Consider the following 23,468-nt stretch of genomic DNA (forward strand, 5'->3'; position numbering starts at 1 on the left):
TAAAGGATTTATTTTTACGCAGCAAGTGTTTAAGATCTGGACTATAACTGCCTAAGAGTGTAGTGATGGCAGATTCAACCAATGCTTTCAAAACAGGATTGGATAATTATATGAAGAGAAAAGAAGTGCAGGGCAGTGGGGAAAAGGCGGTGAAATGGAATTTGCCGAGACGTTCTCACAGTAAACCAGCACGGACATGAACGAATTGTCACCTTCTGTGATGTAACCATTCCACCATTCCATCAGCTACAATCATCTTCCTTTGCTAGGTATGAATCCAACCAGTGGAGAACTTTCCTCCTGATGCTCATTGAGTTCAATTTTTCTAAGGTTCCTTAATGCCGCACTTGGTCAAATGCTGCCTTGATGTTAAAGGCAAGCAATCTCACCTCAAACTTAGCAAGGATACATTGAGATATTGGAGCCAAGGTTGGTGATACAGAAAAGATACAGATTTAATTAATTGCAAAGTGATAACTGACTGGCTGAATTGCCTCTCCCTGTTCCTATGAACCCTGCAAGAATGGCGCAGCATGGGTTGACAAACCTTTAAAATATCATTCTTTCTTCCAAATCCCTCTTTGGCTTCACCCCCTCTCTATTTCTGTCATCTCGTCTAGTCTTTCAATCTTCCAAGGTTTCTACGTCCCCTCCAAGTACGGCTTTATGCATCTCCCTAATTTTAATCACCCACCATTGGCGGCCATGCCTTCAACCTCCTGGGCCCTAACATCTGGAATTGCATCCGGAAAACAGTCTGCTTTCTTTCCTCCTGCAAGCAACTCCTTAAGTGCTTCCTCATTTGTTCCAGTACCTCCTCTTGTGGCTTGCTGTCAAATTTTGTTTGACAACTGCACCTCTGAAATGCCTTGAGACGTTTTACAGCATTAAAGTGCTCTGTAAATGCAGTGTTGTTGTTGCCTGATCCTTTTTACTGGTTCTGAGGTTTCCTCAGTAATTGACTTGATCTTCATTCAACAAGAGTAACAATGCAAATGCAATCAGGTCCACTAATTTTTCCTCTAATCCTGTGACATTGCATTGCTGTGAGTTAAATACGTAGCCTAATTATCATTGCTTAATTACAAAATAAACACTAGGCATACCCTGCAAAATCTGAACTGCATTCATTAAAAGAGGAATTCAAGTATGAAAATTAGATTTGTTAATAAATAGCTTCCCCAATGATTCTCTTGTTGAAGATCAAAGGTGTAGGCATTTTGCTTTAAGAAATATTACCAAAATATTGCAATTTTCCTGTGCAGATTAGCTCCATTATCAAATTGACTTTCTGTTATAATTTGTACTCATTGCGTAATGAAATGTACCTTATCACTGTGAGAAAGCAGAGAGAATTAACTAAGGTGGGGTTGCTGGCAGCAGAATTCTGTTTGCAGGAACATACTGACCTGTCACGGTGCTTAACTTGCCTTGCACCCAGCTCGGCCTCCCTGGCAACTCCTCGGTGATCCTGTCTAAAGCAGGGTGAGGGCTGCTCCCAGGAGCTTGAGGGATCCTCTTCTCCTTTGCAAAGGGAGACATTCTGTCAGGGTTCTGGTCCATTGGACTTGGAGGTTGCAAGCCATTCTTGACTCCCGCCAGCAGTTCCGCATCTGGCTTGAGCACTTTCTTCTGCTGTGTGGAGTGGAAGGGTTTGGCCTCTGTACCGGATACCTCTTTTGCAGGGGAGGCAAGGGATGTGGAAGTTGTTGCACTACCTGGATTTTGGAGAGAGAAAGTAATCTCTACATGTTTCCCGCTGCCTGTGCTGGTGCTCCATTTGGTTGCACTTGAGGTCCAATTGCTGCCTCCAGCTGTCTTGGGTGTAGGAGTGTTTGCTGTGTTGCCGGATACACCTGGTTTTGTAATGTCCACATTAATGGATGAACTGAGTACTGGTTTGACATCCGAGGATCCAAAACTGAAAACAGAAAATATTCAATTTTCAATTTTAGGTTGTTATGTTCATGCTAAATATCTCACATACACCTAGCGCACACTGCAGACATCATACCTCAAAGTGTAGCATTTTGCTACAGGAATATTGGGGCAGGGGAAGCCATCCAGCCCCTCAAACCAGCTTCACCATTCGATCAGACTATGGCTGACCTGCATCTTAATCTGGTTCCATAACCCTTAGTGGCCTTGCCTTAGAAAAATTCATCCCTCTCACTTTGAAATTTATCATATGACCCCTCTCTTCTGGGGAAGAGAATTCCAGGTTTCCACTACCTGAATTCCACATAAGCTGAACAAAAGCAAAATCAGCCTGTGACGCTGTGTTCTTCTGGCCTGGAGCTAGTCATTTACAAGCAACTACAATAACCTTCAAAATGACCTCAGAAATTTACCTGGTATTGATTATTTAGACCATTTTCTCACAGAAAGTCCAGGAGCGGTGACTCTTATTATAATGGAGCAGGTATTGGTGTCCTGGGTGCATGAATGCCTTGGGAAACAGATGTTGCCAACTCTTGTTGGTGTCCTCCTGGAGCTTTCATCACATGACCTTCTGCTCGAACCATCCCACCCCCACACATCCACCATTGGTTCATCCCAAAGGCGCCATTGCCTTCCCACACAATCAGACTCGGTCTTCCTCATTTGGATTAAATGTGACTGTCAGTAAAATAGCTTCTTTCCCCAGTCTCTAATATTTCTATAATTAGTATTCTTTAAAAAAACACATTTTTATGACTTATTCAGTTTCAAGGAGATTAATCCTCAATTCATGGAGACTCTAGGTTGATCTTAAAGGGTCAGCAAGAATGTTCAGAGACCTGGCTTAGCAAAATGTCTGTGTGGAGTTTGCACATTCTCCCCGTGTCTGCGGGGGTTTCCTCCGGGTGCTCCGGTTTCCTCCCACAGTCCAAAGATGTGCGGGTTAGGTTGATTGGCCATGCTAAAATTGCCCTTAGTGTCCTGGGATGCGTAGGTTAGAGGGATTAGTGGGTAAATATGTAGGGATATGGGGGTAGGGCCTGAGTGGGATTGTGGTCGGTGCAGACTCGATGGGCCAAATGGCCTCTTTCTGTACTGTAGGGTTTCTAAGATTCTAAGATTTCTAAGATTCTAAGAAATCTACTCGGACAAAAATGTATGCTGAGAAGAAGGTGGCCGAACTTTCCTTTCTGATGTAACTGAAGCAGTAATTTGAGCCATAGTTTGGATTGGAATTCAAACAGTGCATCAGTGTTCACTGCTCAAACTGAAACTGTACTTTACACAGAATCATTCCATTTCAATATGGACAAGTTACCCAACAGCATTAAGTGAATGATTGGAGGTTAAACCACCAATTTAGAAGATGTGCCAGAAAATCTTTTAAAAGTGGGGGGAAAACAGAATCCAGCGATTGGGAATCGGTTCTAGTATGTTTAAAGGAAAACAAGTTATTTTAACATGGAAATTGTAGTTGACTGGGTTGGTGGAACTCAGATTTTGATATGCTGGTTAGCCGAGCAATACTGTGCTGTTTGTGACACTGCAGCCCACAGCAAGAAGCTGCGTTCACTCCCAACAAGCTGTGCCCAGAGAAAGCCTGTTTGAGAAGCCCATTGTCTCTATCCTAAGCTACCCTGACAGATACAAGTGCCTGGTGTGGTAACTATTGCTGGATTTTGCTTATAGTTTTAAAACCTATGGGATGTTGTTTGGGGAGGTTTAGCTCTGAGGTTAGGAATATAGAGGGACTTAGCACTGGGTAAATTTAAAGATACTGTGTATAGGGATTAAAGTAGTTAAGTGTATTTTTTAGTTGGCTGTCTTGTGTATTTTATTGTTTAATAAACACTTATTTTGATTAAAATCATCACAAAAAATGTCTGGAGAATGGTCTTCACATTTTTCCTCACATTATACCAAATTGCAAAATACAGTTGAAAGCAGGTATTTCAAGCTTCCCCCCTGGGATGTGGAATGCCCTAGCGTTTGACATTATCTGTGCTACTCAACCATCCCTTCAGATATAGGAATCATCCAGTTGCAGCAATCCATTTGGGTCCTGTCCAAATTGGTGAGAACACGTGGCTCACTTTTGCCTGAATATTGAGGGTTGGAGCCTTACTCTAGAGATTGAATCCAGGTCAGTGCTGGCAATGCCAAAACAAAACTGACCCAGTTAGATTAATAATGACTGTCAATCAAACAACCTTTACTCTCCATCCTTAATATGTTCATATGAATTGTTTAGCAAAATGCAGCAATGCTCTGTTAGACATGATTATGTTTGCTTCCAATGGACTGTGGGTTTCTTTGAGCTGTGGAACTCTCCTCCATTCTGTGGATTGTGGGTGGTCAGTAATTATATCAGTGAGCCAGAGCAACTTGTGCGTTCCAACTATTGAGTCAGTTATTTACATAGTCAGGTGGGTGTACAGCCATCTCTCTGGACAGGCTCGCCAGCGAGTCTTTCTCTGTCTTTCACATGTACATGCTTTTTATGCATCGAGTTATGCATCCAGTCTGGAATGCACTGCCTGGATGGGTGGTAGAAGCTATTTCAATGGTAACCTTCAAAATGGAAATGAAGAGGAAAAGATTGCAAGGGAAAGGGCATGGGAGTGAGACGAATTGTATTGCTCTTTCAAAGAGCTATCACAGACATAAAGGGCTGAATGGCCTACTTCTATGCTGTGTGATACAATATATGTATGTCTGGGATTAAAATAACTCTGGATACCTTCCAGATTTCAAGCTGGAAATTGTAACCGAGCGAGCAAGCTCCTTCAGTGGCTGGTATAATCTGACTGCTGTCAGGAGAACAGTGAGGCATCAACCTTTTCTAAGGACCAGACTCAATGGCTTAGTGTTAAAGTAAAGGGAAGATTAAAGCATTAAACACCACAAATGCAGGAGATAAATCAGGTACATGGCTGTCAGGTATACTTTGCCAATGTTATAACAGAAAACTAATCCATCTACTGATTGAGATGATAGCTTCTCATTCATTCCCTAAAGGTTGGATTCAAATTGCACTCTTTGGGAGCATGTCTTCATCAAAACATTTAACAAGGATTATACTGGGTTGCCCCGGTGTCATCAACAGAAACCAATCCCCATCACCAACCACCCCATCCCCCCCGGTCCCCCGGCCCATGGCCTCCCCGCCACTTCTCACTTTTCTTTTACAGGGAGCACAACAAAGAAATTCAAATATACGATTCACATTGATCAATTTCTTTTTATTGAAAGTGTATTATAATCTTATACCTATCTCTAAAGGACATTCCACTCTTTGTGAGGTACACCATATCGCGAAGGGTTAAAGTGACATGCTCCCCCTCTGGGGCCAGGAGAGAGGTGGAAGGTCAGAGGGGCTGCAGCTTCAGTGATGTCAGTACTACAGGAGCCGAAAACGTTCCAGTTGTTACAGGCACCTGAAGCTCGGTGCAGTCTGAAATGGGCATGCAATGCATGCACCAGCAGCTGGCAGTGTAGAGGGATTATGATGTGAAACAGGGCAGGGTTCTCCGATCTCATCCTTGCCCGCTCCGCTGCAAATGAGAACTGAGAATGTGGCATTCCAGCCAAAACTCCATCGGCGGCACCGGAGAATCCCAGCCACGAACAAGGACAGAGGACTTGGCAAATGCCAGCTGCCATTTTGGGCTCAGCATGCCCTGTTACTGCCCTCTCTTCATCAGAGCCAGTTAAAGAAGGGCTCAGCGGCATGAGAGGATCCTCCTCCCCAAACTAACACTCTCTATAGGGAGCATGATGCGACTTCCAATGAGGTGTTTTGGTTTTATTTATGTACTGCACAGAGAGTGAAAGTGCTCTGGTGACTGATATTGGAGGAATTTGGAAACATTTTGGGATTCATAATGGAGCATTGCCTGACTTTTATAAGGAGGTCAGAAGACTCGGAAGGCCTGTCAGGATAACGCCCGCTATCACTAATGGAGCTATAGTTGCAGCTCTTGGGTGCAACATAACAGTGACACAGAGCATAGCAGCACCGAGGGAAAGCTGTGTACAGAGCAAGGAGGAGGGGGGCTCTCAGTACAAGGTCCTACCCACCACAGGTATTCAAGAGGCCAGAAACAGCATCTGAAGTGGCCATAATTCACAAAGGGGACGGTTACTGAAGTGTGTCACCTCCAACAACCTAATGAATAGCGGCAGAGCAGGGCCAGGACAGTGCTGCCACAGGCCATGAACACCACCATGGGCCTTCATTTCTATGCCAGCAAATACTTCCAGGTGAGAGCAGGTGACATTGTTACCATGTCACAGTTCACTATAAATCACCATATCAGGAAGCTGACAGAGATCCAGTCTGCTGGGATTCATGATCCTTTCACTTAGCAGACAGAAACAAGAGGACTGAACACATGGCTTTGTCTGGTTAGTGGCATTTCCAATGATGAAGGGTGCCATTGATCCCGACGTGGCTCTGCAGGTCCCTCATGCCTAACAGGGAGATGTCCTACATGTAACTGTACTGAAACAGCTTGACTAGGGGCGCGCCTAGTTTTGGCACACAAATCTTCAGTAGTATTGCCGGAATGTTGTCAGGGCCCATTGCCTTTACAGTATCCAGTGCCTCCAACTGTTTCACCTGAAGTGAATCGAATTGGCTGAAGACTGGCATCTGGATGCTGGGGACTCCAGAGGAGGCCGAGATGGATCATCTACTCACCATCTCTGACTGAAGATAGTTACAAATGCTTCTGCCTTATCTTTTGCGCTGATGTGCTGGACTGTTGCACCATTGCAGTTGGGGATGTTTGTGGAGCTGCCTCCTCCAGTCAGTTGTTTAACTGTCCTCTAACATTCACAACTGGGTGTAGCAGGATTGCAGAGCTTGGATCTGATCTGTTGACTGTGGGATCGCTCATTTCTGAATATCACATGATGCTTCCGCTGTTTGGCATGCAATTCATCCTGTGTTGTGGCCTCACCAGCTTGACACCTCAATTGTAGGTGTGCCTGCTGCTGCTCCTGGTATGTCCTCCTGCACTCTTCATTGAACCTTGAATTGAATTCTTCCTCCCTGAGTAATTGCCCACCTCACCTTATAGACTGGCACCCACTAAGCCCAGGCCATCTCACATCGAAGACCATCATCTTTCGAGATGGAAGGCTGCCGTCAGTCTCACATTAACAATCTAATTCTGCCTCTGAGATCAGGGGGGTTCAGGCGTCTTTATTTTTATTAGATTTATTCAACATGAAACACATTTACAACATCATTTGTGCCACATAATTACACTGTTACCAGTTTTTAGCTGCAGGAATTAAAGCCATCATTAAAGACATTAACGGCATTGTTATTATTCCGTTATACGGTAGTCACTGTTAATTTCTGGATCTAATAAATGGTAAAGGAATGACTGTACAATATAACAGAATGATAACAATGTGGTTAATGCCTTTAATGATGACTTTAATTTCTGAAACTAATAAATGGTAAAGTTCAAATTGTCGCCCATGACACATATTAATCTATTGAGTTTCTAAAACTGGTCATAAAATGCCATCTTTAAATTTGTTTCTGAATATTAAATCCACAAAGCCTCATAATGCTCTCAACAGTGTGGAAGTCAACTGAAGCCAGTACAAAGTGGCTCCTAAAAGGGATTCCCAAAGCTCAGAGCTCAACAATTCTCGATGTTTGCTGCCACTTTCATATCAACATCAAACCCAAAGTCACTTTGCTCCAACACAATTATGAGAGGGAGACTGAAATGAAGTGAAAAAGGGGGGAAGGAATCATTCAGGTTTTTTTGAAAATTCATTCATGGGATGTAGGGGTCGCTGGCTGTCCAGCATTTATTGCCCATCCCTAATTGCCCATGAGAAGGTGGTGGTGAGTTGCCTTCTTGAATCGTTGCAGTCCCTGGGGTGTAGGTACACCCACAGTGCTGTTAGGGAGGGAGCTCCAGGATTTTGATCCAGCGACAGTGAAGGAAAAGTGACATGGTATAAATAAATATACTTACATATATATAATTTTTTATATATATATATAAAATGAGACTTCAAAGGGAAATGATGAAACTCAAACCACTCAGGACAATCTATCTCCTGACGAACTGATTGGAGAGTGAGATTTAAAAATAAAGGCAGTCTTCCTAACACCACATAGGAAATTTTAAAAACATTGCAAAAGGCAAGGCTATCAGGATTCAGGCCTGAGAGATTTCCTTCAGAATTAAATCAGAAATAAGTTCTTCACCAATTGAATTTAATGGGAATTCTGCCTGGGTTGGCACAGTGGCACAGTGGTTAGTACTATTGCGTCACAACGCCAGGGACCCGGGTTCAATACCAGCCTCGGGTGACTGTGTGGAGTTTGCACATTCTCCCCATGTCTGCATGGGTTTCCTCCGGGTGCTGCAGTTTCCTCCCACAGTCCAAAGATGTGCAGGTTAGGTGGATTGGCCATGCTAAATTGCCCTGTATGTCCCAAGATGTGTAGATTAGATGGATTAGCCATGGGAAATGTGTGGGGTTATGACGATAGGGCGGGGAGTGGGTCTGGGTTAAAAAAAATTACTCTGTCAGAGAGTCGGTGCAGACTTGAAGGGCTGAATGGCCTCTTCTGCACTGTAGGGCTTCTATGATTTTATGAAACATTTCTGTAAAAACGTTTGAAGTTCTTCTGTGGGACAGTCCAGCCAAACAATATTGTCACACACAACTGTAATCCACATCGAGGTGAAAACTGATAGTGATGTAGGCTGGGGGTGAAATGTTGTGTTGGATTGTATGTGTTGGATCGAATTATAGAACATCCACCTGAGCTCCAGGTTTAGCGTCTCAGCCAAAAGGTGACAGCTCCAACAGTGCAGCACTTTCTCAGTACTGCAGTGAAATGTCAACCTAAGGATTTGCTAGAACAGGCATTGAACCCACATGCTGCTGAATCCATGTACTTGGATATATGACCACAAACGGAAGATGGTGGCATAGTGCTAATCCAGAGGTCCAGGCCAATGCTCTGGAGGATATGGGTTCAAATCCCACCACACCAGCTGGAGGAAATTAAATTTAATTAATAAATCTGGAATATAAAGCTAGTCTCAGTAATGGTGACCATGACAACTATCATCGATTAATGTAAAAGCCCATGTGGTTCACTAATGTTCTTTAGGGAAGGAAAACTGCCGTCCTTACCTGGTCTGGCCTACATGTGACTCCAGAGCCACAGCAATGTGGTTAGTTCTTAACTGCTCTCCGAAAGGGCCTATCAAACTACTCAGTTCAAGGGCAACTAGGGTGCGCTTGTCAGCCTTTTGGCTAAGATCATGAATCTGATCAAGCCTAAGATGGGGTGCAATGCCTCATCTTGTCAGCTTGGATCTTGTTTGTCTCCCTTGCGGGGACCATGAATTGGATCCAGTTGGATTTTGAATTCGGTTTTTGGAGCAAGCAAGGAATGGATTTGGGTTTGCCCGGTCCATTCTGAGCACTGGCTTTGTAACTTTAGGGATAGAATTTAAAAAATTAAAAATTAAGGATGAGTAAAAAATACTGGCCTTGTCAGCAACACCCACATCCCATGAAAGGTTAAAGAAAAGGAAAGATTGCAGGGCAATGGTGGAAGAGCAAAGTTGTGGAACTATTTCAAAGAGCTGGCACAGGCATGATGGGCCAAATGGCCTCCTCCTCCTGTGATTCCATGATTCAGAAGTGAGATTACTACTAACTAAGGTCAAGTTGACCAACAAGATTGGAGTTAGTAGGATACAGAGATAAAAAGTTCAATAGAAAGTATTGGTTTTGATGATTCTGGGTGGGTCCAGATCCCTGTCTGATTTAAGGGGTTACATACCTGTGGGGTAATAGATTCCTTTCCCAAGCAGTAAAGATTGGGTTGTAACTTTTCTAGAATGCCCTGGTTGACAAGATAAATCCAATCCTAATTAGGTCACAGCACAGTGATCCAGCCCCCAAGAGCCAGCTGCTATGATTGGAAAACACCCTTACTCGCCTACCTGCAATAACCCATTAGAACCATAGAAATGATACAGCACAGAAGGGGCTATTCGGCCCGTCTTGTCCATGCCAACACAAAGACACCCAGGTGCCCTTTCTAATCCCATTTTCCTGCATTCTACTCTCATGATAAGAGGAACATTAGAAGCTTCATATCTCTCCCCACCATTATTTCCATTGAAATCAAGGGGTGCAGACTCACTATTACCCATTGTACATTCTCACACAAAGTCCAGATTCACCCCAGTGGGCATGAGGAAACCAGAATGATCAACATTCAGATTTTACCAACAGCCCCCCAGGCAGCCCTTGGGCTATTCTCCACTGAGCGGTATCTGTGACCTGGCTGACCATCATCTGCAGCAGTTCAATTGCACAACAAGGCTAAATAAGAAAAATAACTTGCTTTCTGCAACAGTGTTAAATGTAACAAAATATCCCGAGGTGCTTTACAAGAACACATTGTAAAGCAAAATGTGAGCTCAATAAGGTGGTTATGTAGACAGATGAGGAATCATAGAATCCCTACCGTGCAGAACGAGGCCATTCGACCCGTCAAGTCTGCACCGACCACAACCCCACCCAGGCCCTATCCCCATAACCCCACATATTCACCCTGCTAGTCCCCTTGACGCTAAGTGGTAATTTAGCATGGCCAATCCACCTAACCCGCACATCTTTGAAGTGTGGGAGGAAACCAGAGCACCCGGAGGAAACCCACGCAGACATGGGGAGAACGTGCAAACTCCAGACAGACAGTGACCCAAACCGGGAATCGAACCCAGGTCCCTAGAGCTGTGACGCAGCAGTGCTAACCAATGCGCCACCGTGCCACCCTTAATAGGTATTGCAGAACATCCTGAAGGCGGCAAGATATACAGAGGCTTCATGAGAAATTTCCAGAGTTTCAGACTGAAGGCACAGACACAATTGTTGGAATGAAATGGGGAAAAGACATGAGGCCAAAGTTGGAGGAGTGCAGATATCTCGCAGGGCTGGAGGTGGTTACAGGTATAGAGGGGGGGGAGACTATGGAGGGATCTGCAAACAAAGATGAAAATGTCAAAATAGAGGCATTACTGGACCAATCAAACATTCGCAAACCTTATAACTGTATTTCCACTTCAGACCAAAGGGAGGCAGCAAGAACTTAGAAGGAGCAATTATAGAGTGACTGGATGGGACATTGCTCTTGCATCAGAAACATTTGCTTTCATCATCTTCCCTCCTTAACAAGGAAAATTCATGTTGCTTTAAAATAGCTTTGTTGAGCCTCTAATGTCTCACCCAAGCAGCCAGTCTTATGGTGTAAGCCGAGATGGTAAATGTCTGCAAACCATTCAATTGCAGAGACATTGCAGCCAAGCCCGGTGAGAAAACATTGAACTCGACCAGCACAAGCTTCTGTTCCTTTCTCCATCATGTCCTTCCTCATCTAGCTTCCACTTAAATACATTTATGTTATTTGTCTCATCTACTCCACGTGGTAGTGAACTCCACATTTTAACCATTCTCTGGGTGAGGAGGTTTCCCCTGAATTCCATATTCAATTTATTTGGGACTATCTTATATTTACAACTCTTGGGTTTGCTCACAAATGGAAACATTTTTATAAAACTCCTTCATGATCTTAAAGACTTTTATCCCAACCTTCCCTTTCTTAGAGAAAAAGAGCCCCTACAGCATATCAAGTTTGCATTAAATAGCACCTTCAGAACATAACCATCCCAAGGCACTTTATAGAGGTTTATACACTTATGCAATGTTATTTTTTGAAGCTAATTTTATTGTGAAGAAGAAGCTCTTCTCTTGGTTCCACAATATTGTTAATTAGTGCTTCCAGTGGACCCTTTAAAAGCTGATTATCACAGAAACCCTACTGTGCAGAAGGAGGCCATTCAGCCCGTCAAGTCTGCACCGACTCTCTGAAAGAACACCTTATCTAGGACCTTCACTCCGCCCTATATCCATAAACCTGCACATTAACTATGGCTAATGCTGCTAACCTACACATCTTGGACACTAATTTAGCATGGCCAATCCACCTAACCTGCACATCTTTGGACTGTGGGAGGAAACCGGAGGACCCGGAGGGAACCCAAGCAGACACGAGGATAGTGAGGAACATTGTCAGAGGCTACAGAAGGATATAGATAGGCTGGAAATTTGGGCAAAGAAATGGCAGATGGAGTTCAATCCTGATAAATGCGAAGTGATGCATTTTGGTGGGAATAATGTAGGGAGGAGCTACACGATAAATGGAAGAACCATAAAGGGTTTAGAGACGCAGAGGGACCTGGGTGTGCAAGTCCACAGATCTTTGAAGGTGACGTCACAGGTGGAGAAGGTGGTGAAGAAGGCATATGGCATGCTTGCCTTTATAGGACGGGGCATAGAGTATAAAAGTTGGGGTCTGATGTTGCAGATGTATAGAACGTTGGTTCGGCCGCATTTGGAATACTGCGTCCAGTTCTGGTCGCCACACTACCAGAAGGATGTGGAGGCTTTGGAGAGAGTACAGAGGAGGTTTACCAGGATGTTGCCTGGTATGGAGGGGCTTGGTTATGAGGAGAGATTGGGGAAACTGGGGTTGTTCTCCTTGGAAAGACAGAGGATGAGGGGAGACTTAATAGAGGTGTATAAAATTATGAAAGGCATAGATAGGGTGAACGGTGGGAAGCTTTTCCCCGGGTCGGTGGTGACGTTCACAAGGGGTCATAGGTTCAAGGTGAAGGGGGGGAGGTTTAACACAGATATCAGAAGGACATATTTTACACAGAGGGTCGTGGGGGCCTGGAATGTGTTGCCGGGCAAGGTGGTGGAGGCGGACACACTGGGAACGTTTAAGACTTATCTAGGCAGCTATATGAACGGAGTGGGAATGGAGGGATACAAAAGAGTGGTCTAGTTTGGACTAGGGAGCGGCGCGGGCTAATTGTTCTTTGTTTCTCGTTTCAAGGCTTCATTCTATGATCATCTTGCTGGTGCCAGTACAGAGCGAGACTGCGGATAGTTGGGAACCTGTCTCAGGGGCAGGGAATTCAGATGGTGTTCGTAAAGCAGAAGTGGAAATGAATAGGGTTGGGAAGCATTTTCTGATCAGGGCCAGTGTGATCTCCTGGACTCGTTTCGATCGCCTCAGGGGGTCGGAGAGGAATTTCCCAGATTTTTTTTCCCCCATATTGGCCCTGGGGTTTTCACTCTGGGTTTTCGCCTCTCCCTGGAGATCACATGGTCTGGAATGGGGGGGTGGGGGTGAGTTGATAGGTTGTGATGAACAAAGCATCGTAGCTGTGAGGGACAGCTCGGTGGATAGGATATTAGGATGTAGATAGGCTGGAAAATTGGGCGGGGATCCTGGATTCAGGATTCAATCCTGGACCGGGGAGCGGCGCGGGCTTGGAGGGCCGAAGGGCCTGTTCCTGTGCTGTGTTGTTCTTTGTTCTTTGTTCTTTGAGGAGAATGCACAAACTCCACAAAGTCACCTGAGGCCGTAATCGAACCTGGGTCCCTGGTGCTGTGAGCTGTGCTAACCATTGTGCCGCCCTTATTTTGGCTTGGTTCCCAGATGCCTAAAATACTGACCGTCGTGTGTGGAAAACAAGCCAAGGCCACTCCCAATCCAAGTTTGCAAAGAGCTCTCAAGCAGATATGAGGCTGCTTATTTAAATGTGCAAAGCATTCACCAATGCCTATTTCAGGCACACTCGCTGGAAGCCTACGGGTCACGCCTGTAAACAATATGGTGGGCAGGTCACTTTCAGTGCAGAATGAGGACGTATCACACACACACACACACACAAAACACACCATCTGTCATATGGGAACTTTAAGCATCTGTAAAACAGGCACAGTCCAGTCCAGTTTCTCAACCCGAGCCAAGCCTTGGAGATTAGATGATATTTTTACAGTCTTCATTCTCACCGCAGTTGTTTGAAAGGGTTCCCCATTTGGGCTGCACCCAGGACAGTGGTTGTGAAGTACATGGAGGACACCTCGCCACAGTGCTGTGAGGACCAGTGAGTCTCAGTTATCACTTGGGGCTGCGATGCACACTCACCTGTGATGCTTCTGAACTGGTTTCAATTTTGACCTCCAGTCGGAGGGAGATTCATCCGCCTCTTGCCTGGTGATGATCTGCGGACTGTAGGAAAAATTCCCTGGAGGAAGAACAAGAAATAACATGGTTTTAACCAATGGTCCACAGGGTTGACTATTATCCACACACCCACTTTGCTTTGGAATCACTGCACTCAAAAACGTGGCAGTCTCAAACATTTCATCAAGATTTGCCCATCATACTGCCATCCCAAAATAGTTTTCAACACTCCACAGAACAGCCAAAGTTGTTCCCCTCCCAATTTGTTTTGGTCCAGTTTTTCTTAGCCCATTTCTCAGATACCATATTGCAGAAACATAAACTTCCTCTGCACGGTGATGAAGCATTCAAAACACCCACATGACTCATCCTTAAATTGGAATTCTCCGCTTCCCGCCCCCTCCCAGTTCCAAAAGGACCATTCTTACCTATTAATCACTCTTTGCAGAATTATGTATTGGCATCAATCCTGAATTAGCCTGTAACCAGTTTCTGCACTTCTCTTTTATTCATTCTTGAATATGACTACGGCACGGTGGCACAGTGGTTAGCACTGCTGCCTCACAGCACCAGGGAGCTGGGTTCAATTCCTGGCTTGCACATTCTCCCAATGTCTGCGTGGGTTTCCTCCGGGTGCTCCGGTTTCCTCCCACAGTCTGAAGGACATGCTGGTTAGATTCATTGACCTGAACAGGCGCCGGAGTGTGGCAACTAGTGGATTTTCACAGTAACTTCATTGCAGAGCTAATGCAAGCATGACTCGTGACTAATAAATAAACTTTACTTTTTTTTAACTTTTGACTGGGAAGGTTAGCACTTAATTGCCCATCCCCAGTTGCCCTTGGTTTGATTTAGGTTTAAACTTTGATACAGTTGCACACAAGGCATTATATCTCTCAAATGGCCGTGAGATCAATAAATTAAAGGCACACTGAAACAGATAAGATTGCAATCAACATTGAAAATTAAATATATATATACCATAAAAATGTTATCCAGTTAAAGTTCATAATAATAGCAGCATATCAGCAAGATTCCACACAATGCTGATTCTGGCTTTATGCAGTCATTGGTTTCATTTTCGGAATACACACATGAATTGCCTTGCTCACACTCTGATTAAAATATCGTTACTCATCCAGCGCGAGGTGATGGGCTTTCTGCTTGACACGCTGCCGTCAATGTAATGTATTCAAGAGGCGGCTAGATATAGCACTTGAGGCGAATGGGATCAAAGGGAGAAAGCAGGATCAGGCTATTGAATTGGACGAACAGCCATGATCGTAATGAACGGTGGGGCAGGCTCGAAGGGCCAAATGGTCTCCTCCTACTCCTATCTTCTATGTTTCTATGTAATGAAGGTATTCCCTGCAGTGCTCTTAGGGAGGGAGGTCCAGTGACGATGATGGGATGGCCAATATACATCCAAGTCAGGATGGTGAGTGCTTTGAGGAGGAATTTGGAGGTGATAATATCACCTTGGATTATATTTATGGTATAATTTCAAATCATGTTGGAATAACTTTTCCTCTTCCACTTTGTGCCTTAAATAACGAAGTAAAGGCCCCCAACTCTTCCATCACTTTTCAAGAGAACAATCGAATCTTTCCTCAAAACTTCGCAAGTGTGTTCAGCCTCATCGCATTTTTTCTGCCACAAAAGCTTGGATATTTCTTTTGAGCCTCAAGTGAGTCAAAGTCCACGCTGGCCCCAGCCCTCTGCACTCTCAGAAAATGGTGTCACTTCAAAATCACAATCTCAACCTCTTCACAATCTCAATGCCAGGATTCTTGGAACACAATCCAAAATCTGAAATCGGATCATTGTCTTCCAGTCACTCATTCCCAGACTAGTCTGCGCCAGTGGCCCTCTGTACCTGCACATACACGCATCAGATATACGCTGCCACAATCTTGCACCACGTAGATTTTCATTAATCTTCAAGCCAATCTTTAGAAAATTGTTCCTGTTGTTTGCTGCCAGAATATTTTCTGGCAGTGTCTTGTGAAATACAAAACAACACACAAAAGTTGAAATAAAGCAAGTTCCTGTAGGTCTGACAGCAATTGTGGAGAGAGTGAGACAGAGTTAACCTTCCAAGTCCATATACGTTGACGCTGTTTCTTTCTCCACAGAAGCTGCCTAACCGATGAGTTTTTCCAACATTTTTTGTATTTAATTCAGATTTCCACTCTTCCCAGTTTATTTTTATTCATGTAATCAGAGTATGTGACCTTATGTCCATAGTAAGAAGTTTAACAACACCAGGTTAAAGTCCAACAGGTTTATTTGGTTGCAAATGCCACTAGCTTTTGGAGCGCTGCCCCTTCGTCAGGTGGAGTGGAGATCTCCACTCCACCTGACAAACGGGCAGCGCTCCAAAGCTTGTGGCATTTGTTACCAAATAAACCTGTTGGACTTTAACCTGGTGTTGTTAAACTTCTTACTGTGTTTACCCCAGTCCAACGCCGGCATCTCCACATCATGACCTTCTGTCCATCACAGGCATCATCTCAAACACCAGAATATGAGCATCTCCAATGTTTGTACACGGACTTCTTTCCTCCTCAATGTTCATACAACTTCCTCTCTTCCTGTTCTAGGACAGAGCAGCAGGAGCAGGCCACTCAGCCCCTCAAGCCCCTTCCACCAATCAATGCAATCATGGCTTCAAACCTGTACCTTAACTTTATCCGCCGGCCCTGCACCCTATTCTTTTATTTCCTTGCCTTGCAAAAAATCTCTCTCCCAGATTTAAAGTTATTAATTGAGTTAGCGGGTATTACTTTGTGTGGGAGAGTTCCACACTTTTGCACAAAGAAATGTTTTGTAACTTTTCTGGCTCTGATTTTAAGCCGACAACTCTTTGTTCTAGTCTCCTTCTCCACCAGTGCAAGTCGCTTTTTATCTACCCTGCTAATTCTTTCAAAATCATAAAGAAAACAAATTCCAGGAAACACAAATTTAAATTACATAAAGTCATCTTTATTCTTTCATGGGATTTGGGTGTAGTTGGCAAGGTCAGCATTTGTTGCCCATCCCCAATTGGCCTTGAACTGAGTGACTTGCTGGGCCATTTCAGAGGGCAGTTAAGAGCTGTGGGTTGGGAGTCACATGTAGGCCAGACCAGGTAAGGACAACAGATTTCCTTCCAAAGTGAACTTTTGTTTTAAACAACTATTTCACTGACAGATTTTTAATGAATTTAAATTCCACCACCCACCATGGTGGGATTTGAACCCACATCCCCAGAGCATTATCCTGGATTACTGGTTCAATGACAATACCACTACACCACTGCCTCCCCTTGAAAGATAGTCTCCCCATAATGAGATCCTTGAAGGCCATGTGACATTTTGGTGAACCTGCACTCCTCTCAAAGCCCATTTATCCTTTTTAAAATGTGGTGCCCAGAACTGTACATAATACACCTGACATAGTCTAACCAGTGTCTTGTATATTTGTAACAAAACCCCATCCCTTCATAGTTTAATTATAAAAACTAGCCTCACATTTGTCATTTTGACTATTTATTTTTGTATCTAACACTGTATTTAGTGATCTGTGAACACAGGCCAACCCTGATCCTTTTCACCATTTAGATAATACTTGGATCTATCCTTATTTGGCCCATCGTTTGTGTAATGAGTTCAACAAGACCCACGAGGTTGGGCTCTTGGAGTATGAGCTCCCTGATTGGGCAGGCAACTATGACCTCAATCAAGGAGCTCATACTCGAAGAGCCCAACCTCATTGATCTTGTTCCAGCAGATAAGGATCCAGTTCCACTGGGGAGGAGCTAGAGAAGCAGCAGCAGCCCCGAGTTTCCAGAACCTCACCCAAATGGCCATTCTCCACATCTAAGTGCCAGACAATTAATTGATGACTCGAGCTCATCACAGCTCTTCCCATCTGGTCTTAATCCAGTTTTTCCACATCCCAGTTCCCGCAAGCATCAGTGGATAAAGATTGGAATGGGAATCTTGGCCATTTAATCCCTCCCTAGCCTAGAAGCACCAAGGAACATGGTTATCCACCATTTCCATCCCACTCCACCTAGGTGATACTAAGTAACGTGGCAGACACCATGGTTTGAACATAGCACCTTCCTAATCCATATAGCCTGATGAGTCCAACTGCATCCTAGAGTTAGGTGTCTCTCATTCAAAGAACAGTATTTAATGGAGGTGGTGAAGTCTCACCTGCTGGCTGGAGAACCAATGACTGCCCACTGTCACTTTTTTCCGGAAAGGTCCACCCAAATTAGGTGGCAACCTGGGTAGAGCCAGGCCTTCCTTGGGATAAGACAGCTGTGATTTACCAGCCAATCGAAGGCTGGAAGCTCATCGTTGATCAGCAGAGACACTGGGAAGGCTGCTAGTGGCACTACACCCACCCAGGGCTGAGGATCACCATGGACGCAGCCATAGGTGAATCATGGACAAAGCGGGGGGCCGTCACAACAAAGAGGGAGTTGTGGGTTTGGCAGCAAGGGCAGGGAAGGTGGCTCTCAAAGAGTCCCCACTTTCCCAAGTCCCTCGATCAAGTGCATTTGGACGACTGATTCCCCACACCCTCTCTGTCTCGGAGGCCTGCAAGCAAACAGGCAAGGATTTGCTTTCGCTGGCCTCATACGGCAGGTCCACTGCCCACCGCTGGGTGAACAGCAGCAGTGCCAGGCCCTTACGTGCTCATTAATTGCCCACTGAAGAGCAACTAATTAATTGGCAGCTGGTGGGGGTGAGTGGGGGAAGGGGAGGGAATCCATCCACAGGCCTTCCCTCTACAGGCTTAATAAGAGCAGTGGCAGGAAACCTGCCACCCTCCGGCCTGTTTAAATGCCCCCTCTGCCACCAAACTCACCATGGAGGGGGGCATTAAACTCCACTTTAAGTGTCAGCTCTGGCTCAGTTGGCAGCTCTCTGCTCTGAGTGAGAAAGTTGTGGTTTCAAGTCCCAACCCAGCAAGGTGAGCACCAACTCTAGGCTGAATTCCACTGCAGTACCGAGGGAATGCTGCAGTGTCGCAGAGGCATTGCCTGCCCCTCGGGTGGCAGTAAGAGATCCCATAACAGGGGAACTCAAAGAAGTGCAGGGGAGGCTGAGTCACTGTTTATCTCTTAACACTGGTAACATCACTAAAATCAATTATCTGGTCATTAGTGGGAGGTGCCGTGGTGTAGTGGTATTGCCAATACACGAGGAACCCAGGGCAATGCCCTGGGGACCTGGATTCAAATCCCACTACAGCAAGTAATAAAATCAATTCAGGTCTGCTAATGATCATTAAAATATTTCTGATTTCTCTTTAGGATGCCTTTCGGGAAGTTGTCCTTACATGTGACTCCAGATCCACAGCAATGTTGACTCTTAAATGTCTAGCAAGTGTTTAGGGATGGGCAATAAACGCCCACATCCAATTAATAAAAAAAAACTACACTGCGGTTTGTGGGAGCTTGCGGCTTGCAAATTGTCCACCACATTTCCTACATCATAACAGTGACTTCAAAAGTACTTCATGGGCTGTAGAGTGGACTGGAATGTTCGGAGGTTGTGTGAGGCAGGGCAGGAAGGCACAGCTTTCTCTAGTTCCCCATTTTGCAGTGATTTACAAAGTCCAGCAGTGTGTGGAGTTATCTAGATTGGCAGCGTTGTGTGTGTGTGTGCACAAACACACACATATCACCGCAGGAAAGAGCTAGTCACTGCAGGTAAATCTTTCAGATCCAAATCATTACAGTCAGGCATAGAGCAGGTATTACAAAGTTACAAACCTTACTGGATCACAAAGAGGTTTCCAAACGACCAGACAACTATGGAAGTCATTTAAAGAGCAGCCAAGTGTCATAAAATATGAGACAAAGATCAGACATTCTATGGAATGATAAACTAAAACCAGGCCAATTCTCTGAATATTTAACATGGTGAGTATTTTAACTGCCCCCTCCCCACAGGCCCACTACTGGTCACCCATATGTTTGTCTTTGCAGTGAACTCCTTCCTGTCCAATAGACTCCTCATAACATCCCCAGCTGAGTGATCCCTGATTGTAAATTAAACATCTCCCCCATCTCCAGTAAAACTAATAATTCAAAGTGTTCCAAGAAATTTTTTGTTTTTTATGGCCCTACATTTTATACTCCAGGGTTGCAGTTTCCAGGGTACGGGGACATTCTGGATGGTTGACAACCCTGTCCTGTACACAGCCAACTTACATTCTGGTGACGGGAGGGGGGGATGGGATTTTTTTCTCTTGGCCATTCTCAGCCATATTTGCCCTTCAATTGTGCCCATTGGCGCTTTTCTTGAAACAGATTGGGCACACCTATCAAACGATATAATTAATGTCAGGTAGTACAGCGTGGCCTCAGCCCTGGAGAGTCTCAGACTCCTCCTTCGGCAATCTTACCAGGACAGACTTTCACTAAGACTCCCTGTTCCTTGACCACCCCCTAATCCTACCTCTGCCCCCTCCCCCCTCCAGTGTTCCACAACCCCCCCCCCCACCCCCTCAGTCCTGCCTCTGTCTCCCCCTTACACACTTCTCTGTCCTCCTGTGCCCGGTCTTGGTGTCGCTTGTACTACAGGCGCCTGATATCTCAGAGTGACAATGAAAGCTTCTCTTGACCTCCATGTTATAGAGTTTTACAGCACAGAGTGAAGCCCTTCAGCCCATCGTGTCTCTACTAGTTGCAGGTGAACTGAAGCTCAGCAGGTATGTGACGTTTATATATAGTTGTGAAAGGGACCATTCTAATTATCAACTGGTGGGACATTAAATTGGAGGGGCCACATAATTCCAATGAGTTAGTCTTTCAATGAGCATTCATGAATGTAAATATGGTTCCTGACACAGAGCAGTGGGAACGTCGACCTGTTTTTCACCTTCAATCAAAGTCTGGAGGACAAAAGTTCAAATTAATTTCCCGCCAATGCCAAACTTTTTCCGTCACGTCAAATTTAGTGCCCTTGCCCGCCATGATTCCCACTGATAGCAAGGCCGGAAAATTCCACCCAAGGAGAAAACCTCACCAGCCCCCCTTTTGGAAAGGAGTTAAATCATTGGTTATGTTTACCGAGCATTTGTTTACAAATTTGCGACCTTGTTAGGTAAAGGACGGGGGGGAAACACTGAAGAAGCATGTGCCAGTGAAGGGTTAAAAGGTGCCAGCGGAGTGTTTGCTGAGACCTGAGTCATCCCTCTGGAGAAATGGCATCAGTTAGGCCCCAGGCCAAAGGCAGAGTCAAAGCTGTGGAGCTTGATTAGATAATCAGGCTGAGCAAGGCCCAACACGCTTGGGAGGAACCTGTAGGAAGGTGTGCCCCAGCCCTGCCTCACCAAGACCAGCTCATCTTAAACCCAATGCACATGCAGCCTGGCAACCCGCAATGCCTCATCACTCATTGGATCATCAGTAATGCCCAACAGCAGACTGAACCTGCCAATCACCCTCTCCGATAGCTTAGGCAACAAAGCGTGGAGCAAAGACAAACATGATCTGATCATTAAACGTATTGTAAACATTGTTTCATTCACAAGAGTTGCAAGTGGTTGAGAAGCCGGAGATGTAAAGCTGCCTTTATGTAGGATCTTACAGAACAGCAGGAGGCCAGTCGGCCCATCAAGCCTGTGCCTGTTGTCTGAAAGAGCTATCGAGTGAGTCACACATCTCACCCCCACTTCCGACTTCTATTTCCACATCGCCGGCACATTCCCTCCCTCCCCACTCCCTCCTTCCCCTCTCCCTCCCTCATCTCTCCCTCCCTCCCTCCCCTCTCCCTCCTTCCCCACTCCCTCCTTCCCCACTCCCTCCTTCCCCACTCCCTCCTTCCCCACTCCCTCCCTCCCCACTCCCTCCCTCCCCTCTCCCTCCCTCCCCTCTCCCTCCCTCCCTCCCCTCTCCCTTCTCCCTCCTTCCCCTCTCCCTCCTCAATTCCCTCTGGAAAATTATGACTGAATCTACTTCCACCGCCCTTTCAGGCAGCGCACTCTACATCACAATAATTCACATTGTGAAATTAAATTATCCGCATCCTCCCTTTGGTTCATTTGCCGTTTATCTCAAAACCGTGTCCTCTTGTTACCGACCCACCTGCCAGTAGAAGCAACTTCACCTTATTAACTCTATCAAAACCCGTCATCACTTTAAACAACTTCATTCAATCCCCCATTAACCTTCCCTGCTTTTAGGAGAATAATCCCAGCTTTCTCTAATCACCCCATATAACTGAAGAATGTGTCTTTACGTCCCCAGGACATCCAATTAAATACTTCCCAATGTAATCACTGTGATGTGGAATAATCTGGCAACTGGCACCTCACAGCAAAGTGCCACAGACACACTGAGAGTAATCACAGAATCATCTGTTTACCGGGGTATGAGTTGAGGGGTGGCTGGTGTCCAGGAGACATGGGAGTAGCCACCAACCCCCCCCCCCCCCCCCACCTCCACCCCCCACACCTCCACCCACCCCCTGCCCCATCCCGCCTGCCACTGCTCTTCTTTGAGGATGTTTCATTATGGTAAAGGCACTGTATACATAGAAGTTATTATTCATCAACCTGAATAGGCAGATGAGGGTGGAATCTATTTAAGGCATTAAGGGTCTCGCCTGCAGGCTGGAGAGCCAGCGAGAGGTCCACCCTGCCTCTTTCCAGGAAGGCCCGCCAAGCCACAAGCCAATCAGGCAGTGGCGAGGCCAGCGGCAGGCCTTGTCCTGGAATTGAGGCCCCAGAGCTGTGGTCTTGTCAACCGAGAGCTGCCACCCAATCAGAGGTTGGCATCTCTTGTGCCCAGCAGCGCCACTGGAGCGGCCGTGGCGGCTGATGGAAGGACAGGCATTGGAGTCCTAGGATCACAGAGAGACCCAGGCCAGGGGTAAATAATGTGGAGGTGGGGGGGAGTTTTTGCAGATTGGAGGTGGCAGGGGGAGGGGTGCAGGGCGGGGGTTCGGCAGTGAAGGATGGCAGGTGGCTCTCAGTAAGGCCAATCCTCGCCAATGTCTAGTTCCCCAATCAGGCACTGAGTGCCTTTGATGGAGGGACACCCCTACCCCTCCCCCCAGGAGATAACAAGCTGGCCGCACACTTTTATCTGCCGTACGCACTGCATGGCGACAGGCTCGCCTGGGTTAATACAGTGACAGCAGGATGAGGCCTTTAAGTGGTCACTAATCAGCCACTCAAGGACCTTTCTTGGCTATGGGCCATCCCGCCCAGAACATAATACAGGCTGAGGTAGGAAATCAGTGGGGTTCCCACACACCATCATTCCCACCTCCAAGCTCACCACCAGTGAGAGCACAGATTCAGACTGGGATATCAGTTCAATATTTCATGTGAAAGAGGGCAGCTCTGACAATGCAGCACTCATGATGCCGGCGTTGGACTGGGGTAAACACAGTAAGAAGTTTAACAACACCAG

General features: G+C 45.6%; 1 protein-coding gene across 2 annotated transcripts in view; it reads right to left on the reverse strand.

The window, feature by feature from the left end:
- Positions 1-23,468, reverse strand: part of micall2a (mical-like 2a) — a 92,855-nt gene that overhangs the window by 14,619 nt on the left and 54,768 nt on the right. The window contains exons 7-8 of one of the 2 annotated variants that reach the window (XM_078240201.1): positions 14,006-14,105; positions 1,431-1,921 (exon numbers count right to left, since the gene is read on the reverse strand). In XM_078240201.1, coding sequence (XP_078096327.1) covers positions 1,431-1,921; positions 14,006-14,105 — 591 coding nt within the window. Of the gene's footprint in view, positions 1-1,409; positions 1,922-14,005; positions 14,106-23,468 lie in introns of both variants that reach the window. The other variant, XM_078240200.1, reaches the window with a different exon arrangement.

Source organism: Mustelus asterias, chromosome 23 (assembly GCF_964213995.1).
Source record: "Mustelus asterias chromosome 23, sMusAst1.hap1.1, whole genome shotgun sequence".
Taxonomy (NCBI): Eukaryota; Metazoa; Chordata; class Chondrichthyes; order Carcharhiniformes; family Triakidae; genus Mustelus; species Mustelus asterias.